Source organism: Stegostoma tigrinum, chromosome 23, assembly GCF_030684315.1.
Source record: "Stegostoma tigrinum isolate sSteTig4 chromosome 23, sSteTig4.hap1, whole genome shotgun sequence".
In the NCBI taxonomy this organism is placed as follows: Eukaryota; Metazoa; Chordata; class Chondrichthyes; order Orectolobiformes; family Stegostomatidae; genus Stegostoma; species Stegostoma tigrinum.
Window position 1 is genome coordinate 38,902,889 of NC_081376.1, and position 20,288 is coordinate 38,923,176.

The following is a 20,288-nucleotide window of genomic DNA, read 5'->3' on the forward strand; positions in this document are numbered from 1 at the left end:
TTGGGTTTTTATTCTTTGGAGGCAACATGTAGACAAAGTTGAAATTGCAATATCTGTGGACTTTGTAGCAATTGTTGCATTTAATCATTATAAGTCAGATATTAAGATTGGCTCTTAAAAACTTATTAAACCTGAAATGTAAAATCTACAGCTGTACTTTTCAGTTGGAAGTATCTGTACATGCAATCCTGTTCCAAGATTTCCTTCAGGAGCAGTTTTTGCAAATAACCAGTGCTGAATGTCATACTAAGAGGTTCAAATAGTACCCCAGTATCTTTGGTAACAATTCCATAAATCTTAACAGATGCAGTACTGTTCAATTTTTCCACTAGTATGAGTTGTAATGATGAGGGTCCACTTCATGGAAATTACTATTTAAAAGGTCTCATATTTAGAAACAAATCTTAAAGCCCAAGTTTAATCTCTAATTTATGCACTATTGTTGTAATGTTTACTGATTTATTGATTCATAATTGTATTACATGGCTACAGAAATTCCTTGAATTTCCAATGATGCTAAAAGAGTCTAAATTTGTTCACTGAGTTAACCCAAAGTGGATATGCTCCATTTGTTCTACATCATATCTAATCTTTTAGCATTAATGGGTTATAATGAGACAAATTGAGTTCTATATTTGCTTGCTGACTGAGTGCTATGTGTCAATTCTATTGTTAAATACATTAAACAAAGTTCGAAGTAGATCAGACATTTCATTCTTTTGAGAAACATAATATCATTAATTAGTAGTGTTGCTAAGATTTGACATGTTGACAACTTCAGTGCTATAGAGTCCTTATCTTGCTCTCGTACTTTACATTAATCTTTTCACAATGATAATTGGCATCATTTACATGCAATTATGCCAATTTTTACATGACAATGTTCGTTTAAAGTATTGACAGCCACTTATTACTGTGAGCTATAAAGTGCATCTGAATTTCATTTGCAGATCTGGGACATAAGGACTCTAGAGTGTGTGCATGTACTGCAGACTTCTGGTGGTAGTGTTTACTCCATTGCAGTTACTAATCACCACATTGTGTGTGGAACCTACGAAAATCTTATCCATGTAAGTATTACTCTTTTTAAAGATGAACTTTTTGACCATGTACTTCAAAGGATTTGGTTGACTAATTACAATAATTATTTTCTTCCCAGGTATGGGATATAGAATCAAAAGAACAGGTTCGAACACTGACTGGCCATGTAGGCACAGTATATGCATTGGCTGTGATTTCAACACCAGACCAGACCAAAGTCTTCAGTGCATCTTATGACCGATCACTTAGGGTAAGTTATGGTTTCATATGAAACTGTAAGTATCACAGGTAAGCTGATCCAATTCCTGAAAACATGCTGCCAATATCCTTCCTATCGGTACCATATGTGTGAAAAACAGAAATTGCTGAAAAAGCTCAGTGGGTCTAGCAGCATCTGTGGAGAGAAATCAGAATTAATATTTCGGATCCTGAGGAAGAACTGTTCTGAGGAAGGGTCACTGGACCTGATTTCTTTCCACAGATATCGCCAGACCTGCTGAGCCTTTCTAGGAATTTCTGTTATTGTTTCCGATTTGCAGTATCTGCCGTTCTTTCTTTCAGTTTTTATTTAGTACCATCATGTAGTTGCGCAAAGTATACTTACATGTAACACTTATACCATTTACAGCAACTAAAACACACGACGTAACATTGTCAGAATAACTACCTGTTGATGTGGGTGAATATGTTTGCATTGTCAGTGCTAGCTACAGCCGGATTTATGTCCCTATGGCGACCTCTATATGATCCGATTATTATACCGCCCTCCCAATGCAGCATGACTTGTTTGGATTAAGTCTTGTGTTCTGTTGGATTAAATTCACGAAGATTCTAGCTTCAATGCTTCGTTTTTGAGGCTTGATATCTCTTGAAATCTTAAATTATGCAACAGTCCTAATGCCTTTCAAAGACAAGTGCTAGTCAGGCCTTTAGACCGAGAATAAGTCGGCAGCAGACTTTAAGTAGTTCCACAGATTTTTTTTTAGGGCTAAAGTAAGCGTTCCTATCACTATTATACTAATCCTAAATGTAACTGCACTAGATTGATTGTTCATGCTTTCCTCGCTAACAATAAAGAGAATGGGATTAAAGTCATGTACTTATTTTATCATTGGTAGAAGTGCCTTGCAACATTGTAGAAATTAATCCTACAGTTTCTCAGAATAAATGTTTTGTGTACAAATAAATATTTTAAATTAAATGGCTGTTCCAATCAAATTTGTTCTTCTGTGAAATTGTTGACTCCTAAAATAAAGCACAGGAAAATAGGAGCAACAGTCAGGGAACTGGTCCTACAAGTGTGAAGAATAAACAAGATCACAGTTGGTTTGATATTTGGTCTCAATTCTTCTGCCTGTTCCCCATATCCTTTGATTCACCTATAGTTTAATAATTTGCCTGTTTCCCATCCAATCATAAGGCGGTGACCCCTTATTCTGTATCTCTGCCCCTGTTTTTAAAATAAGAACTGAAATTGCTGGAAGAAACTGAGCAAATCTGGCAGTATCTTCGGAAAGTGAACCAATTAACATTTTTCAGTGAAATTTTGTGTACGTGATTTGGAGGGGCGTGAACAGTTATGAGGGGACAAGGGTTCAAGAATGAGGAGCAGGAGGTTTGGGGGATGTGAGAAAAAACTGATGGTGATAATGGTCTGGAATATGCCACCTGGGCGGATGGCGGAGGTGAATTGCCTGACATCCTTTAAAAAGTAACTGGATGAGCACTTGGCACATCATAGCATTCAAGGCTGTAGGCTAAGTGCTGGTAAATGGAATGAGGTAGAAGGTCACTTGTTTCTCACTAGTTGGTGCAGACTCAATGGGCTGAAGGGCCTCTTGGCACTATATGATTCTATGAAATGACTTTTCCTTGGAGCTGGTTTTCCCTCAAATTCTAAATTTCTCTTCTTCAACCCCCCGCCGCGCCCCTCAGCATTTACCCTGTCAAGTCCCCTCAGAATATTATATCTTTCAATAAGATCGTAACTTAAATTTTTCTATATTTCACACAAGTTCCCTCTGTACTGCAGTATTCTGTAGTCTCTCTCCATTTAGATATTATCCTTTACTTATTTTTCTAAACCAGTTTGCCAACGTTTTACCCACTTACTTATCACATTGATATCCCTTTGCAGATTCACCTTTGTATCCACTTCACAACTTGCTTTCCTACATTTATCTGTACTGTCAGCAAGTTCTTTTACAGTACAGTCAGTCCCTTCATCCAAGTCTTTGATACAGATGGTAAATAGTTTTAAGTTTATAAGAATGGCACTTGGAGTAGCAAAGTTTAGCTTTTGCACTCTTTCTTATGTGATAAAAGGGCCATCATGGTTTTAAACTTAAATACATTCATGTACTATCTCAACTTGTTAATATGTTTCATATTCTTTAAAATGTCGTGCTGTTTCCATTCCTCATATCCATAATTGTAATTTGGCCTAGGTTTGGAGTATGGATAACATGATCTGTACACAGACATTGCTTCGTCACCAAGGCAGTGTAACTGCTCTTGCTGTGTCCAGAGGGCGTCTCTTCTCGGGTGCTGTGGACAGTACAGTTAAAGTAAGCAGCTTGAGTTTATTTTACAAGTAGTACTGCAAACTGTCAATGCTGGCAATAGTGATGCAAAAAATATATGGCAGATCCATCAACATCTGTAAAGCAGAAAGAACATATGACATTTAAGATCTATATATTGCAAAATAAGAACAAAGTGCAGGAGAAACACAGCAGATCAGGCAACTTCTGCTTAACAGAGTTAAAGTTTTGAGTCAAATTACTTTATTATGGCTACATTCTATTTTCTTTGCATTAACAGAAGCAAATTGCCAAAGTTCATACCATAGGAAAGGGAATGTTATTTGTTCTGACCTCAGAAGATCCAGGGAAATGCTTGATTAGAAAGTTTGTTTTTTCATGAAGTTGAGAGAGATGGACGTTTTAAGGGAATTTCAGAGTGCACGGATGAGCGGACTTGAATTCTTCAGTGGATGTTGAGCAGAAGAGAAAAGCTGAAATGTGGATAAACCAGAAAAATATACAATTTTACACAGATAACGGTAGGGCCCTGGAGAGTGTTGTCTACCAAAGAAACCTAAGGGTTCAGTTGCGTAGTTCCTTGGACGAGGTGTCACAGGCAGACAGGGTGATGAAGAAAGCATTTGGCACACTTGCCTTCATTGATCAGAGCATTGCATCAGGAGTTGGGACGTCATGGTATGGCTGTACAGGACATTGGTGAGGCCACTTTTTGAGTATTGCATAGAGTCATGGTCATGCTGCCATAGGAAGGATCTTATTAAATTGGAGAGCGTGTAAAAAAAAATAAAAGAATGTTACCTGGACTGGAAGGTTTGAGTTCTAAGGATAGGCTGGGACCCCTTTCCCAGGAGTAGAGGAGACTAAGGGGTTACCTGATGGATGTATATTGAATCTTGAGGGGCATAGACAAGGTGAATAGGAAAGGTACCCTGGGTAGGGGAATTCAAATCTAGAGGGCTATCAAATCATAATTTGTTGCGCTGGAGCTGCAATACGCACAGTATATTGTAGCATATTTCTAGTACACAAAATTTAACCTGTATGTCTGTGTTTAAGGCATAATGTAATACTTAGATATTGTTTAGAGCTTGTTTTATTGTTGAATATTTGGGCCATTTTAATGCAAATCAATTAAATTTAGTTAAGGGAGCGCAGAACTTGCTGAATTTTTTTCGCTGAAGGCACACTAACATTCGAATTGTTTTCTCCCCCTTCCAGGTCTGGACCTGTTAGGACACGAGGTTGTATTAAAAGTCTGGAACATTCTCTGTGGTTCACCTTTTGTAGATTTATTTTGGAATGGAAGTGATGCTGCTGCAACTTGGTGCCACAGTGCAATCTGTTCTAAGATTGCTATCCGATTTCGAGACTGACCAATACGGCATGCTTTCTACACCAGTGAAAACCATTGCACTAAATTTACAAAGGGGAAAATCACGCTCTGATGTTGTCAGATTATAGAATTAACAGTGTTCTTACGGAATTGATTGGAGGCGGTAGCATAAAGCATTTTACACGTTGAAAATTTTGCGTGTGTGTTTGTGAAAATTGCTGAAAAATATTCTGCAGTTCATTTCAGAGCTTCAGTTACAAATTGTCGACTGCAGCACTAGAAGTGACTGTACCTTCCAGTAGACTGGCAGTCTCTGCATATTATTTTATGCTGAATTTAGAGAGAGAGAGAGAGAGAGAGAGAGAGACGCACACGGATAATTTCCTGGGCCACAGACAAGTAAAAGATTCAACTAATGTATTTGCTAACCTTAATTTGATCTGTGTTTACTCCTACAAGAATAAATTGTACTATTATAAGGTAGGCAGATTATTGAAGCTGTGATCCTCTTACCTTCTGAATGCTGCCTTAAAAGAATTGTAGTGAAACAATTGTAATGAGGTACGATTTTTCCATCACTACTTCCTCAAAGGCAAATTCTGTATTCCAAAGTTCTACTTTTGCCAATGTACTTGTGGCTGAGGCATAAGAACAATTTCATATTGAAAGTAATATATACTGCTGCTAAATTTTGACTTGTTTAATAGTGATTTATAAAAAAAATCACTGTTTCAGTGCTGTAATAATGAATTAATAAGGCTTTAAAACTAGACTGTTCCAGAACAAGCTTACTGCAATCAGTGTTGTACAATTATTGATCTTTGACATACAGTATATGAATTTTAATACTGTAAAATGATTAAGTAGACATGACTAAAAGTATGGGACCTTTTGAAGAAACTTTTAAGCTCCTATTATATAGTTTTCAAAATTGCAAGTCTACAAATTCTTCCGACTCCCCTCATTTGACTCCCAAGACCACCCTCTTAGGGCTTCCCTGAAGATTCACCGAGTTACTGGACAATGCGGTGTGGTACTGAGCTGCATTGTGAGAATTTCTCTGTGTCAGTCCTTTCTGGTTAGCTGGGCAAGCAGTGAGGGTGCTATGTTTGACTTCTTTTAGCTGAATAAGGCTGAGCTCAAAATTATCCAGGGTTCCCACTCTTGACTGTCATTCAAATATAGATTTCAGGTCATAGAATCCCAAGTATGTGGACACAAGCAATTAGGCCTATTGCGTCCATGCCGACACTCTGAAGAGCATCCCATCCTGCATTTCCCATGGCTAAGCCACCCTGGGCTGAACATCCCTGGACACCATGGGCAATCTAGCATGGCCAATCCACTGAACATGTACATCGTTGGACTATGGGAGGAAACTGGAGCACCTGGAAGAAACCCGTGCAGAAACGGGAACAATATGCAAACTCCACAGAGATAGTTGCCCAAGGGTGGAATTGTACCGTTGTCCCCTGGCAGTGTAAGACAGCAGCGCTGACCACTGTGCCACCCATATATTGCCAGCTGTTAACTGTTTGAGTTGCCTACTTGCGAGGCCACCAAGAAGAGTCAATTGCAGGAAATGGACTGTACCTCCCACAGTCACATGCTACTGAGGTTAGCAAGATTGGGTGAGAATATACTATACAGTGACCATAAGGTAGTGACTCACAGCACTGAGAAGTGCTCTGGAAATGACATTCAATGTGAATAATGTATTTATGTACAAAGATTTTTCTTGTTACAACTCAAGAAAATTTTTTGTTTACCTGTTTGAGTGCACATGAATCCACATTTAATAAGGATATTGTAATTCACATGGATCTAATGGAGTGAAGCAACACCCGTATAAATCTTCATCTTACATAGGTGGTCCCAGACCTAAAAATTTATCAAACAATTCTACTTGCTTAGCTACTCTATGATATAGTGTAAGTCTAATCAGTTGACCTTTGGCAAGATAGGCTTCAATTAGAATGATGTTGATGTGTATGATTTGCCTGAGTAAACATTCATGAGCTAAGAAGTTAGTATGAATTTGAATAGATCATGTATTTCAGTGAGTTTCTTATAAAAGTATAGGCATCATATGCTTTGAATTCTGAATGGAAATCAATATTCAATAACAAAATGTGACAGGATGTGGAATGTGTTAACCGTGAATATGAGAAATACAGGTATACATTTGCCGTTTACAATGCAAGCATATATTTCATCAGTGAAATATAGTATCTGCAGTGAGAATATTTGGTTTAAAATTAGCCTGTTTTAAAAATTTGTTTTTACTAATGTAACAAGTGCCTAATTTTTAGAATCCATTTGTACGTGCATTTAGCCCTTGAAGGATCACTCCTGGCATTGGTTGTGCTGATGATGCTGTACCTATATAGCTTTTTTTGTTTATTCATTTGAGGTAGTGGCATTGCTGTCAAGGCCACTCTTTATTGTCCATCCTTAATTTCCCTCGAGAAAGTAATGAGCTGCCATCTTGTACTGCTATAGCCCAGGTGGTGAAGTCACCTAACAGTGTAGCACAGCCTTGAACTTTGAACCAGTAGAAGATAAAGAATTAATGCATTTCTGCACATTTTTTTTTAACCACATTTCCATAAAGCTCTCTAGGTTGAGAAAAAAGCAAGGCTCCAGCAGTTGAAAGCGAGAGGTAACTGACATCTGCAACGAAGTAACTTACAAGGCACAGTGCCATGAACAAGTTCAAATACTTGTCTGATCTCGTTCCTGTTGAGGGAGAAGGCATAATCGACATGGGTTATCAATCAGAGGATCAGCATTGCATGCATATGAACATATGTGCTTAGCATGGATTTATTTTGCATTGAAATAGAGAATGTCTTTTTAAATGCCTAATTTTCTAAAACATAAATGTCCTGAAGAATGAACAGTTGGAAATAAAACAGAAGAGGAGAATGCTACCTTTTTGCATGCTTTGTGATGTCTCGGTTTCAACAAAACACTGTTCAGAAATGCCTTATTTGTTTTGTTCAGGAGTCCAGAAATTGAAAGCCAGACTATTGTATTTTAGAAATGCAGTTGGATCTGTTGGTTGAAGACACCTTTTTAGAGAGATTATTCAACGGTAAAGTATTTTGCTGCAATCTTGCCAAGTGCATACTTGATTGAGACATAGTTATAACTCATCACCCCCAATCACTCATTTATATCGACGTCCTTATGATAGCAGAGCCCTAGTTTAAATAGAACACTGTGTGGCTGATCAGTAGTGCATTTATCGAGATTTCATAAGGCCTAAAGTAGAGGTGTAACCATGAAGCATAGCAACTGTGAACCACTGCAATTGGATAGCATATGTTCATCCTTTTAGCTGCTGCTTTAAACATCTGGTACCTACAAACTTAAAGACACAACCAAAGTTCTCTTCAGTTATTTTGCACCTGTATGTATTGTAAAGGTTATGACACTCGACTAATGGAACTGATGTATCACATGACTGTAAATTTTTATCATTTTGTTAATATTTACAACAATAAATCTTCCTCCTGAATTTGTGTGTTTTAATTTGAACTAATAGATCACTCCTGGAGGAATTCGTTGTAAGATGCCATCAGTGGTGGGATACGGGGAGGAGTTCTGGGAGTATCAGTGTTGGTTATATCACACACATGCGTGTTTTCTGTAAGAAATAAAGGGTGTGCACGTGAGTCTCCTAGACATCCTTTTATCTGTCAGTTTTCTTACATCTACTGGGCATCATTCATCATTGGTAATGTGTGTTTCCATAGAACAGAGGTAAGCTGCAGAGTCCCCTGTAGGATATTTGCATTTCCAATCAATAGCATCATTCACAGAACATTAGAATTTGAGAATAATTGTTTGATTCTGTTTCTCACCTTCAGAAGGCCTCCCACTCTTCCCACCGCGAAAACAAAAGCTCTTCCCCTACTCTAAGGGATCTATATAACAATCAGGTCTTAGTGATTACAATGCTTTTTCAAAAATAAACTGTAATCTTATGGTCCATACTCTTTGCTGAAAATATTGTTGTTCAGCAATTAATTATCCAGCTACCCTTGGATTAAACTGAATTCAAAGTGAAGTATTCACTGTTTTCTTAATCTAATGGAAAGCCCCCAGTTTGATACCTGGATAGTATCAGAGATAATGGGAACTGCAGATGCTGGAGATTCCAAGATAATAAAATGTGAGGCTGGATGAACACAGCAGGCCAAGCAGCATCTCAGGAGCAGAAAAGCTGACGTTTCGGGCCTAGACTCGGGCTCTCTGATGAAGGGTCTAGGCCCGAAACGTCAGCTTTTGTGCTCCTGAGATGCTGCTTGGCCTGCTGTGTTCATCCAGCCTCACATTTTATTATCTTGATACCTGGATAGTGCTGGGATTGCAGCATGCTGTGTAATGACTGACCTCCACTTGTGGTCAGGAGGATGACGACAATAGTCTTGTCCCTAATCACTTCCAACCAATCCTGCAGGAAAATGTATGTAAGGTGGAATCAGAATTATGTTCTGCTGTCACTCCTCCTGTCTTGCCCTCCGTCCATCACCCCACCACTGTCCCAGGCAAGCTGGTTTTGTCGATGGTTAGTTTAAAAATTCAAATTTCCATTATGTCTTTACAATCTCAGAAGTGTCAAAATGCTTAAGTCAACAGTTGAAGTCAGTGCTGATGTGATGAAATTGAGCAGCCAATTTGAGCACAATAAGATTCCACAGACAGTTATCAAATTGGCTGTTAATCTGTCTTTAGTGAGATTTGGTGATGAATGTTGAGGTTTCCCAGACTAACTCCTGGGATCACAGGACTGATAAATTGAAAAGAGATTGGATCACTTAGGACTACATCCACTGTAGTTTAGAATACCTGTTTTTTGGAGGATGCCAGTTGGTGAATCGCATGGAAGTCTATAAAATTCAACCAGGACTAGACAGGGTAAATAAAGGAAGGATGTTCCTGATGACTGGGCAGTCCAAAAGCAGGGGTCACAGTCTAAGGGTATTGGGTAAGCCATTCAGGACTGAGAAAAGAAATTTCTTCACAAAGAATGGAGATCCAGTGGGATTCTGTGCCATAGAATGTGGTTGAGACCCAAACATTGGTTTTCAAAAAGAAGTTATATTCAGTTCTTGGGACTAAGAGGATCAACGAGTATGGGGAGAAAGTGGGAAAGGGATACTGAATGGGACAGTCAGCCATGATCATAGTGAAATTGCAGAGCATGATTGATTGATAGGCCGAATGACCTATCCTGCTCCTGTTTTCCGTGAAGACTAAAAGAGGATTAATGGAGGCCTTGGTTTAACCACACTTGTAAAAAGAATAAATGGGTAACATGACAAAATCAGCGCCAAATTTGGATTTTGTGTGTGCAAATAATATCTTATTGTTGTGTAATAAAGCAACAGCAATATTAAAAGTGGACATTGAGAACATTCTGACCCAGTCGGAATGTGGAAAGCAAAGGTAATATTAACCCTGATGTCAGTAAATCTAGTTTATCTGGTAATTGCACACTGCAGGCTCTCATAATACATAAAGTGGCTGCCTTTCTACATTCCACTAGTAATAACACATCAAAAACACTGACTGGGTTTGGGGATTGGGGAGGGGCCTGAGGCTGTGAAAAGAATTTTTAAAATGAAAATAGACTTCCGAAGCAAATTTGATACCTTGAGATAGAGATGTCCAATCAATGGTAACCACAAGAAAGACCACTATATATATATATATAAAATCAAAGACGATTGAATCTTTCTCATTAGCCTCCAAGATCAGATCAAAAGCAGTTTCCTAATACACCTCTTGCCCCCCACTCCACCTTTCTAAAATAAATCTTGGATTTTTCCCGCAACCGTGGTCACCATGAGTGGATTCTTCCTAGCCCTTAAGTGATATGGACATTGATGACTCATTTGGTGAAACTGGCAAGATCAGCAGGAACCAGATTCTCCAACCAAGTTTTGAACAGTGAGATGAGAACTTTGCTAGAGTGACAGGTGACCTGTTTGCATTCCATATGTAATTTGTTGTTCTCTCATCTGCTGTATAGGAACTAGACACGCTGCATGATGCTCCAGACAGCAGTCCCCAGCATCTTGGGGCACACTCTATGGGCAGTGACTGTCCACACTTGAACATATTCAGAGGTTTGTGCTGGATCTGTAACACCACTGCACCTTTATGCCATATCTCCAATGTACACACTTCTGCTCTTTGAAATACACTAGCAACTTTCATTGTAATGCTGCTGCTAGAACAGTGAGCACAAGGACAGGCACCAGCTCATGGGTTTGACCAGGCTGCATCTCAGGACTCCTCACTTACACTCTTAGCTCTCATTCACCGTGCACCTACTTGGACATTCTCAGCATCCCAGCCTTGCCTTCCATTTTTGCTCTTTATCCCCTTGTTCGTAGCATGTGAGCTAAACAAGAGCCAAGCAAGACCCTTAAGATGCAATTGGGTTTATCATTCATCACACTTTCACAAAGAGATTGAAGTTTGCTTTGAACAGGGTGCAGAAGAGGTCTACCAGGATGTTGCCTGGCTTAGAGGGTATGAGCTATTAGGGGAGGCTAGAAAAACTCATGTTGTTTTCAGTGGAGGCTGAGGGGAGACTTGATAGAAGTCTATAAAATTATGGGATGCATGTCCAGGGTTGACAGAAACTTTTTCCCCAGAGTTGAAATGTCTAAAACTATGGGGCATGCATAAGATGAGGGAGGGGGAGGGGGGCAAGTGTTTTTACACAGAGTGGAAGGAGTCTAAAATATGTTGCCAGGGTGGTGATAAAAGCAAATATATTAGGGGTTCTTAAGGGACTTTTAGATAAGCATGTGAATGTGCCAGGAATGGAGGAATATGGAATAAGAACAGGCGGAGGGAATTAGTTTGATTTGACATCATGTTCGCCACAATATTGTGGGCCAAAGGGCCCATGCCTGTGCTGTACTGTTCTATGTTCTAAGTTATCTGTATCCCTGGATGTGAAATACATGCAGAGTGGACAAAGACAAAGCTAGACAGACTGACACAGTCGTCAGCAGTGATAAGTCAAGGAAGTGGTTGTGTTGCTGGATTGTGCATGTTATGTCAATTTCTCACCTGTATCATGCACTAGCAGCATATAGAATCCCTACATTGTGGAAGCAGGCCTTTCAGCTCATCAGGTCCACACCAAGCATCCAAGCAGCGTCTCACCCAGACCCACCTCTCCACTCCATTCTGTAACCCTGCTTTCCCCATTGCTAACCCACCGAGCCTGCATATCCCTGGACTCTATGGGCAATTTAGCCTGGCCAATCCACCTAACCTGCCTTTCCTTGGACTGTGGGAGGAAACCCATGCAGACAGGGGAGAATGTGCAAACTCTGTACTGACAGATGGTTTACTGATATATGAAGAGATTGATTAAAAATACCTTACACTAAATCCACAATACTCCATTTCCTAGCTGGGTCCTTAACACACTGCTTCAGAAACCTGTTTTATACACAGTGCAGGAATTCATCATCCATAGCATTACTTACTTAACCAAGAGATGACAAGATGTAGAGCTGGATGAACACAGTAGGCCCAGCATCAACAGAGTAGCAGGAAAGCTGACGTTTTGGGCCTAGACCCTTCAGAAATTCAATTTCTGAAGAAGGGTCAAGGCCCAAAACGTCAGCCTTCCTGCTCCTCTGATGCTGCTTGGCCTGCTGTGTTCATCCAGCCCTACACTTTGTTATCTCAGATTCTCCAGCATCTGCAGTTCCTACTATCTCTGAAACTACTTAACCAAGTCTGTGTGAAAACAGATGTCGTCATTACTGCTGTATCATTCATGTTATACACATCTCTAATTTATATTATGCCAGTAAACAACTCCCAATGTTTGCTGCCCATCGCATTCTCTTAGCTCCACCCAAACTGATTCCACATTTGGATTGATGGATCGAAGATGCTCTCTTACCTTGTTCCTTATGAGTGCTATCCCGTCTTCCCTTCCTTTTTGCCCATCTCCCCTAATTGTTGAATATCCTTAAATATTCAATTCTTAACCAGTCATGATCTCCCTGTATCTACGCTTCCTTAATGGAAATTAAGTTGTATCTTCAATCTGTACTGTCAACTCAACAAGCATCCACTCCGTCCACCACCGACACTCAGAAGCAGCAGTGTGGACTATATACAAGATGCACTCAGAAATTCACCAGAGATCCTTAGATCGCACTTTCCAAATCCACCACCACTTCCAACTAGAAAGACGAGGGCAGAAGTTAAACAGGACCACTATCACCTGCAAGTTCCCCCTCCAAGTGACTCACCATCCCGACTTGGAAATATATTGCCATTCCTTCACTGTAAGTGGATCAAAATCCTGGATTTCTCTCCCTAAGGGCATTGTGGGTCAACCTACAGCAGATGACCTGTAATGGTTCCAGAGGTACCTTACCACCACCTTCTTAAGGGCAACTAGACATGGACAATAAATGCTGGCCAGCCAGTGATGCCCACGTCCCACAAGTGGATTAAAAATCCTTACCTTCTTTGTGAGTACTTCATGCATTTAGACACTGTGCCTTTAATTCAGTGTTATTTTTTAACATTATTCTCCACAATGCAGCAAACACACTGCATATGCTTCAACCAAATGGTGGTATTTCAACATCTAAGGGGAGTGGTTCTCGGTCAGGCTGAGGGATCCAATTAGGATTCCACACAGTAAGCCAAGGGCAATGTCTGATATCAATCCAAGGGCTTGGGACACAGATGGGCAGCTCTTTGTAGCGGTCAGTGTCAGGGGATCTGAATTTCTGCGATCCACGTGCGGGCCACAGTCTGTTCTGCAGGCCTGGTGGGAACACTCCAGGGAGTTGTGGTAAATCGGCAACGGCACAGAGCAATCAGTCGGGGGTCTGTCAGTCATCGGTCAGTGCTGCCACCCAATTCGGTCAAGGGGTTCGGCCACTGAGAGTGCTCAGGTCATCGACAGTCTCAACCAGTTTGGCTTTGAAATAGGTCGAGGACAGAACAGTGATTAACCTGACTAAGCTGTGGAGCCAGGGCTTGGGGTAATCATGAGAGATGAAGCCATTATTCAAAGGGGTATGTGGAAATGTGTGGAGGATCAGTGCTGATGAGGCCGACAGGGAGTGCAAGGAAGGTAGGAACTTGGAGGTGCAGCGGTGGGAGGGTCCTTGTTTCCCAGACAGTTCGTCATTCTAAGTGTGCACAAGAAATGGAAAATGGCTGCAAGCACACACAAAGTGGGTATAACAAGTGTTTCTTTTCTGTCTGAGCGTGCAAGTTGTAGACATCTGTGATCTGGGCCCTTAAGGTGCAGTGACATTCATCATTCATCATGCAGTTTCACAGAGAGATTAAAGTTGTCCGTATGCCTGGGTGTGAAATGCATGCAGTGTCCAACTGTGTGGGATATAAACGTAACTCATGAAGAATCTTGAGTCATTGCAGATTGATAAACAGAAGTAATGACAAGCAATCTTATATTTGGCATCTGAGGGCTATTAAAAACAAAGGGAATCCAAGCTTCATAGGCCACACTAAGTTGTAGAGCTGAATATCTCACCTTTAACCGTAAGTATTCACCAACATGCTCTTACATGCAATGTTGTTTTTCTTGGGAGGGGACCACATGTGCAATCTCCTACTTTATCTGTGATGGTTTGTGTTGTATTTAATGTCAAAGACCCATCTACAGGCACTACACTGCTGTCCATTTCAGAGTCCTCGATGTCCCACCATTTGGAGCGATATGCTAAATCATAAAGTGACAGATGGATAGTTATTGGGAGACAAGGGCTACTCTCTGCAATATTGTCAGTTCTTCAACAAGGGCTGTTGTGGAGCAGGCAATAGGTCTGATGAGGATGAGATTCCAGTGCTTCATCAGTCTGGAAGATCCTTGCAGTATAGTTCAGTAAGAATATGTTGCATAACTGGAGCTGGCAGCAAAGGGATATGATGGATGCTGAACAGCTGGGAGATCAGTAGCAATCTTCTGTTGAGGAACATGAAGGCATGTCACCTATGAGCCCTGAGAAGTGTTTCTATTTGTTGCTATCCCACTACCTATATGGTGAAGGACAATGCCTGGCCAGGCTTTAAAAATAGCACCAGTGCAGGGAATCCTAGTAGGTCCCTTACATACCATCCCATCAACCTCCAGATCCAACACATCATCCTCCAACATTTCTGTCACCTATAATCAGCTCCAACCACCAAAAAGGTATGTTCTTCCCCACCACTGTCTGCTTTCCACAGGGACCATTCATTCCGTGACTCCCTCGTCAGCTGCAGTCCCACCAATTTCTCCATCACACCCAGTACCTTTCCCTGCAACTGCAGGAGGTGCAACATCTGCCCATACACCTCCCCCTCACCTCCAACCAAGAACACAAACAATCCTTCCAAATCCGGCAGAGATTCACCTTCACTTCATCCAACCTGACCTGCTGTATCTGTTGCTGCCATTGTAGTCTACTCTTTATCAAGGAGACCAAATGTAGGCTCAGGGATTGGTTTGCGGAGCATCTACACTCTGCATGCAACAACCAACCTGACCTTCTAACGGCTGTCCATTTTAATTCCCCCTCCCATTGCCGTGGCAACATGTCCATCCTTGGCCTCCTCCACGGTCAGAGTGAGGCCAAACATAAACTGGAGGAACAGCCTGAAATTTCACCTTAGGAGCTTACAGCCCAATGGCCTTAACATTGACTTTGCCAGCTTCAAAACCCCTCCACTCCCTGCCTTATCCCATGTTCAGACTACCGTTCAGGCCTGACCTAACTTGTCCACCTTCCCACCCGCCTCTCTGCTCCATCCTTCTCCAATCACAATAACCCCCGACCTGAATCCACCTCTCACCACTTCTCCTACACTTCCCCCAGCCCCACACCCTTCTCTCTATTTATTTCTGAGCCCCCTTCCCCCTCCCCAGTCCTGATGAAGGGTTTCAGCCAGAAACATTGACTTCCCTGCTCCTCGGATACTGTCTAACTGCCAAGCTTTTCCAGCCTCACATCCATGGACCTGAGGTCCCAGCAGCGATCAGCACTTCCACCTCTGGCGAGTGAGAAGAAAGCACATATAGCTAATACGGCGAGTTATTCAGAATACTGTGAGAAACCTGACCAGAGCGGAACCTTCCATAAAACTTGTTAAAACTGACACAGTTCCTACTGGTAAAGTTCAGCCCCATGCTTTTTTTTAATGCTTGTAACTCCTTTGGCTTCACCTTCTCTAAGCTTGTGATTTTTTTGTTACATAGATTTTCTTCATCTGCCTCTGTTTATACCCTCATGCACTTTTCCCAGCCAAGCCTCCTTTCTGAATGTGTATTTTCATCTCCTGTGTCGTACAAAAATTACCGTTATGCAGCGGTAACACTGAAAGTGATTATAAAAGGCACTGTCATCATAACATGCTTTGTGGCTGGATCCTGGATCTTGGATTGGAATGTACTGCATGAGCCCTGAGCTACCCACTAAGGTCTTGGTTTGAATTTTCACGTGCTAAAACAGTTTGCTTATAATGTAGATAATAGCAGCTTGGACTGAGCTCCAAGGCTTTGCTCTTGTTTCATCTCAATTTCTTTTCATGGTTCACACTAAAATTTATTCAGACAGTCACATTTTGAGTTGTTTCATTTATTTGTGGGCTTTGGGTGTGGCTGGTTAGGTCAGAATTTATTTCTCGTTCCTAGTTACCCCGAGAGCAGTTGAGAGTGAATTACATCGCATGTATCTGGAATTGCATGATGGCTGGAACAGGGAAGGACAGCAGTTTCAGATTTAGTAGGAATTGCATTTGCTGCAGAATCTGAGATAACAAGGTGTCAAGCTGGATGAAACACAACAGGCCAAGCAGTGTCAGAGGAGCAGGAAAGGTGACGTTTCGGGTCCAGACCCTTCTTTAGAAAATTTTCTGAAGAAGGGTCTAGGCCTGAAACGTCAGCTTTCCTGCTCGTCTGATGCTGCTTGGCCTGCTATGTTCATCCAGCTCTACACCTTGTTATCTCTGGACAGCAGTTTCTTCCCTTGAAGGACATGGGTTGGGTTTTTCCAATAATGTTCAACTGTTAGTTAGTTCCAGATTGTTTTAAAAGATTCAATTAAAATTCCACTATTGTGGGAATTGAACCCGGGTCCCAGAGATAATACCTGGGTCTCTGGACTAATATTTTGATATTAATATCACCGGGCCATCGCCTCCCTAGTTTTATTTGCAATAAAAAGCAAATTTAAAGTGTCAAAATAAAAACTGAAAGAACTGCAGTTGCTGGAACTCAGAAACAAAAGCAGAAATTGAGCTCAGCAGGTTTGGCAGCATCTGTGGAGAGGAATCAGAACTGAACAGAACTGTCTGCTGAACCTGAAATGTTAATTCTGATTTCTCTCCAGAAATGCTGCCAGTTTTAAAGTGTCATTGTGTCACCAGGTGCAGTACTGGCTTGCGGTCTAGAATATGCGGGCGTGACTGACACACTGATTATGCATTACCTAGACTTGAGAAGGTGGTAGTGATTTGCTTTTCTGAGTTAACCGCAATCCACGAGCCGAAGATGCTCCCTTAAAGCTGCTTAGTTCGGTGTTTCGGAGTTTGACCCGGTGATGCTGAAGGGATAGCTGATACATTACTGAATAAAGTATGATTTGAGAATTGTTACAGCAGAGAACTTCAGAACAATTTAATTGCACTCGAAGCACTTCTGAATGCAGTGGGATGATAAAGTGGGTGAACTAAATGTGAGTGTACTTGTTAAGTATGGCATGACTATACATGCAGCGTTAGTCCCCACAAACAGCATTGAGGTATACAATCAGTCAATCTGGATCTTTTCTGTTTGGAATGTTGACCAGAGTACAAAGAGAATTGACTTTTAAAAAAAAAATTGCAATGTTGGATCTTTAACATCCAATTTGGTTACAAGAAGGGACTGGGATTCAACGTTGAGACCCCTCCAACATTATTGAACACTGACTGTATCTGTACTCAGTTGGAGCTCATTTTATTTTGTATTATGTGGTTGTAGGTGTTGCCCAGCATTTGTTGCCCATCCCTACAATTGTCATAGCGAATGTGGTGGTGATTGGGAGCTCAAGCCCTGAAGTAGACTCGAACCAGTCTGTGAGAGCAACCAAACAAGCAGCGAATTTGCGTTCATGCTGAAAATTATTGCCATGAAGCACTGCAGCTTGTTGTGTTCCAGATTGATTGTACCTACCGCTGAGGGAACTTCATGGATTGAAAATGACAACACATTCACCTTGATGGTGTTACAATGTTCATGAAAGCAGTGCTTGCCAGCACTAAAATAAAATGTTACTATGGTAACACCTCAGGTCTATTTGTTTCAAGCAGGTAAGTTCTCCTCACTGAATTTCAGCTTGATGTTGCTGCATTTACTTTTTAAAGTCTTCAAGTCAAACACTGATCCAAAGTAATGTTTTTAAACTCATCATTTTTACTCAGACTTGAAATGCAAAGCTGTAAAATTGGGATATGGGAGAAAATCCTTGGAGCAAAAACAGTACTATCTTGTGCTTCCTGTGAAGCATTGCACAGTCCAGCAAGGAAACACTTTATTCAGCCTCCTCATCTGAAACCTATGCCCTCTAATGTTGGACTCCCCACCCCAGGATGTCTACTTATCCTATCTATGCCCCTCATGATTTTATCAACCTCTGTTAAGGTCAACTCTCAGCCTCCAACGCTCCAGGGAAAATAGCCCCATTCTATTCAGCCTCCCTATAGCTCAAACCCTCCTGTGACTGCCTTGTAAATCTTTTCTGAACCCTTTCTAGTTTCACAACATCCTTCCTACAGGGCAGAGACCAGAATTGAATGCAATACTCCAAAAGTGGCGTAACCAATGTCCTGTACAGCTGCAACATGACCTCCCAACTTCTTTACTCAATGCACTGACCAATAAAGGCAAACATACCAAAAGCTGCCTTCACTCCCTGCCAATCCACTTATAGAACACAATATGATAAATAATATTTACACACCGTTTAAAAGAAACAAGTGTAGGTCCAAGACTGGTCAAATAGAAGAGCACAACAACCCAATCAAGACTGATGTGACAGCACGACCTGTATTTCTGTAGCAGCTTTTACAACTCAAGGATGTCCTGTAGCCTGCTGCAACCAATGGTATTCCTCTGAAGTCTTTTCCCAGTTGTAGGGATGGAAGAAACAAATATTACTATGAGTTGATCTGTTTCAGAAATGTAGTTTGAGTGATAAATACTGGACAGGCAGAGCAAAGAACTCCCCTGGTTTCTTTAAACATCCAACATTAGAATGTTTTGTCCACCTGAGAAAGCAGACAGTGCCTCATTTTAGAGTTTTATGCAAAGGATTGCATCATCAACAGGGCAGCCTTCCCTCAGTTCTGATGGAGAGTCACCCAGGCCCCAAACATTAACTATTTTCTCCCCCGCCGATGCCGCCAGGCCTGCTGAGTTCCGCCAGAAATTTCTGCTTTGGTCTCAGATCTCCAGCATCCGCAGTTCTTTGGTTTATTGTAGCATTCCCTCAGGGCTGCCCTGGAGTATCAGCCTAGGTCTTATCCCTCAAGGCTCTGGGGTGAAACTGGAATAACCCAGTGAAATGGCTAACCCTTCTAAGGAATGCCCTAGAGTTTCCAGGAGTTAATGTTCTGGTCATAGCTGCAAGCAACTTGGGGTGTAAACTATAGGAACATTAATGGTAACTTTAACAGTATCTTTCTTTTGGGCATTTTTAGTTATAAAGATATTGGACGTGCAATGAATAAAAGGCAATTTGATCAACCTTTCAAAAATGTTGGATTTGTTCATTTTCCGGGTGGTATGGGAAGTCAGGGTATAGAGACAGTGGTCATTTCAAGTGGCCAATGGCAAAAGTATAGGTGCTGTAGCCTTTCAAGACCATAGGGCTGCTTTCTCATTAGAGAGAGAGAGAGAAGGAGAGAGAGACAACCTGTAGTACAGGCAGCAACAGTGCAGGAGCACCAGGACAACAACAGGACAAGAAACTGCAAGTGGCCAGGACCATGGAATTGACAGCAGTCTTCAGAGACTGTTTGTGTAGGACAGACTGCAACAAAGTAGGAAGCCAATGCTGTGAGAACGTACATTGAACAACCGATCTGTTAGCAAGCTGGTGTTCGTAATACATGGGGATGAAAAAGGCTTAAATGCATCCAGGATGTTTATTCAACTCCAGTCCTTTATCTAAAAATCCATTCCATAGTCTGATATGTCTCCATGAAGAACAACTTTCTGACAGCCTCCACATCCTCATCTACTTTGATTACTCCTCTAATCTGCATCACGTCTGTACCCCTCCAATTCTGGCCTCTTATGTGCATCTCTGAAT

At 41.2% G+C, this 20,288-nt stretch overlaps 1 protein-coding gene across 7 annotated transcripts in view; it reads left to right on the forward strand.

Annotated features, from left to right (window-relative positions):
* The window catches only part of traf7 (TNF receptor-associated factor 7), a 58,833-nt gene extending 50,390 nt beyond the window's left edge, over nucleotides 1–8,443 (forward strand). For all 7 annotated transcript variants that reach the window (XM_048552071.2, XM_048552072.2, XM_059654076.1 and 4 more), the window contains 4 exons: nucleotides 951–1,070; nucleotides 1,160–1,291; nucleotides 3,489–3,608; nucleotides 4,806–8,443. In XM_048552071.2, coding sequence (XP_048408028.1) covers nucleotides 951–1,070; nucleotides 1,160–1,291; nucleotides 3,489–3,608; nucleotides 4,806–4,820 — 387 coding nt within the window. In that variant the 3' untranslated portion in view covers nucleotides 4,821–8,443. The remainder of the gene's footprint in view (nucleotides 1–950; nucleotides 1,071–1,159; nucleotides 1,292–3,488; nucleotides 3,609–4,805) is intronic.
* The last annotated feature ends 11,845 nt before the right edge of the window (nucleotides 8,444–20,288 follow it).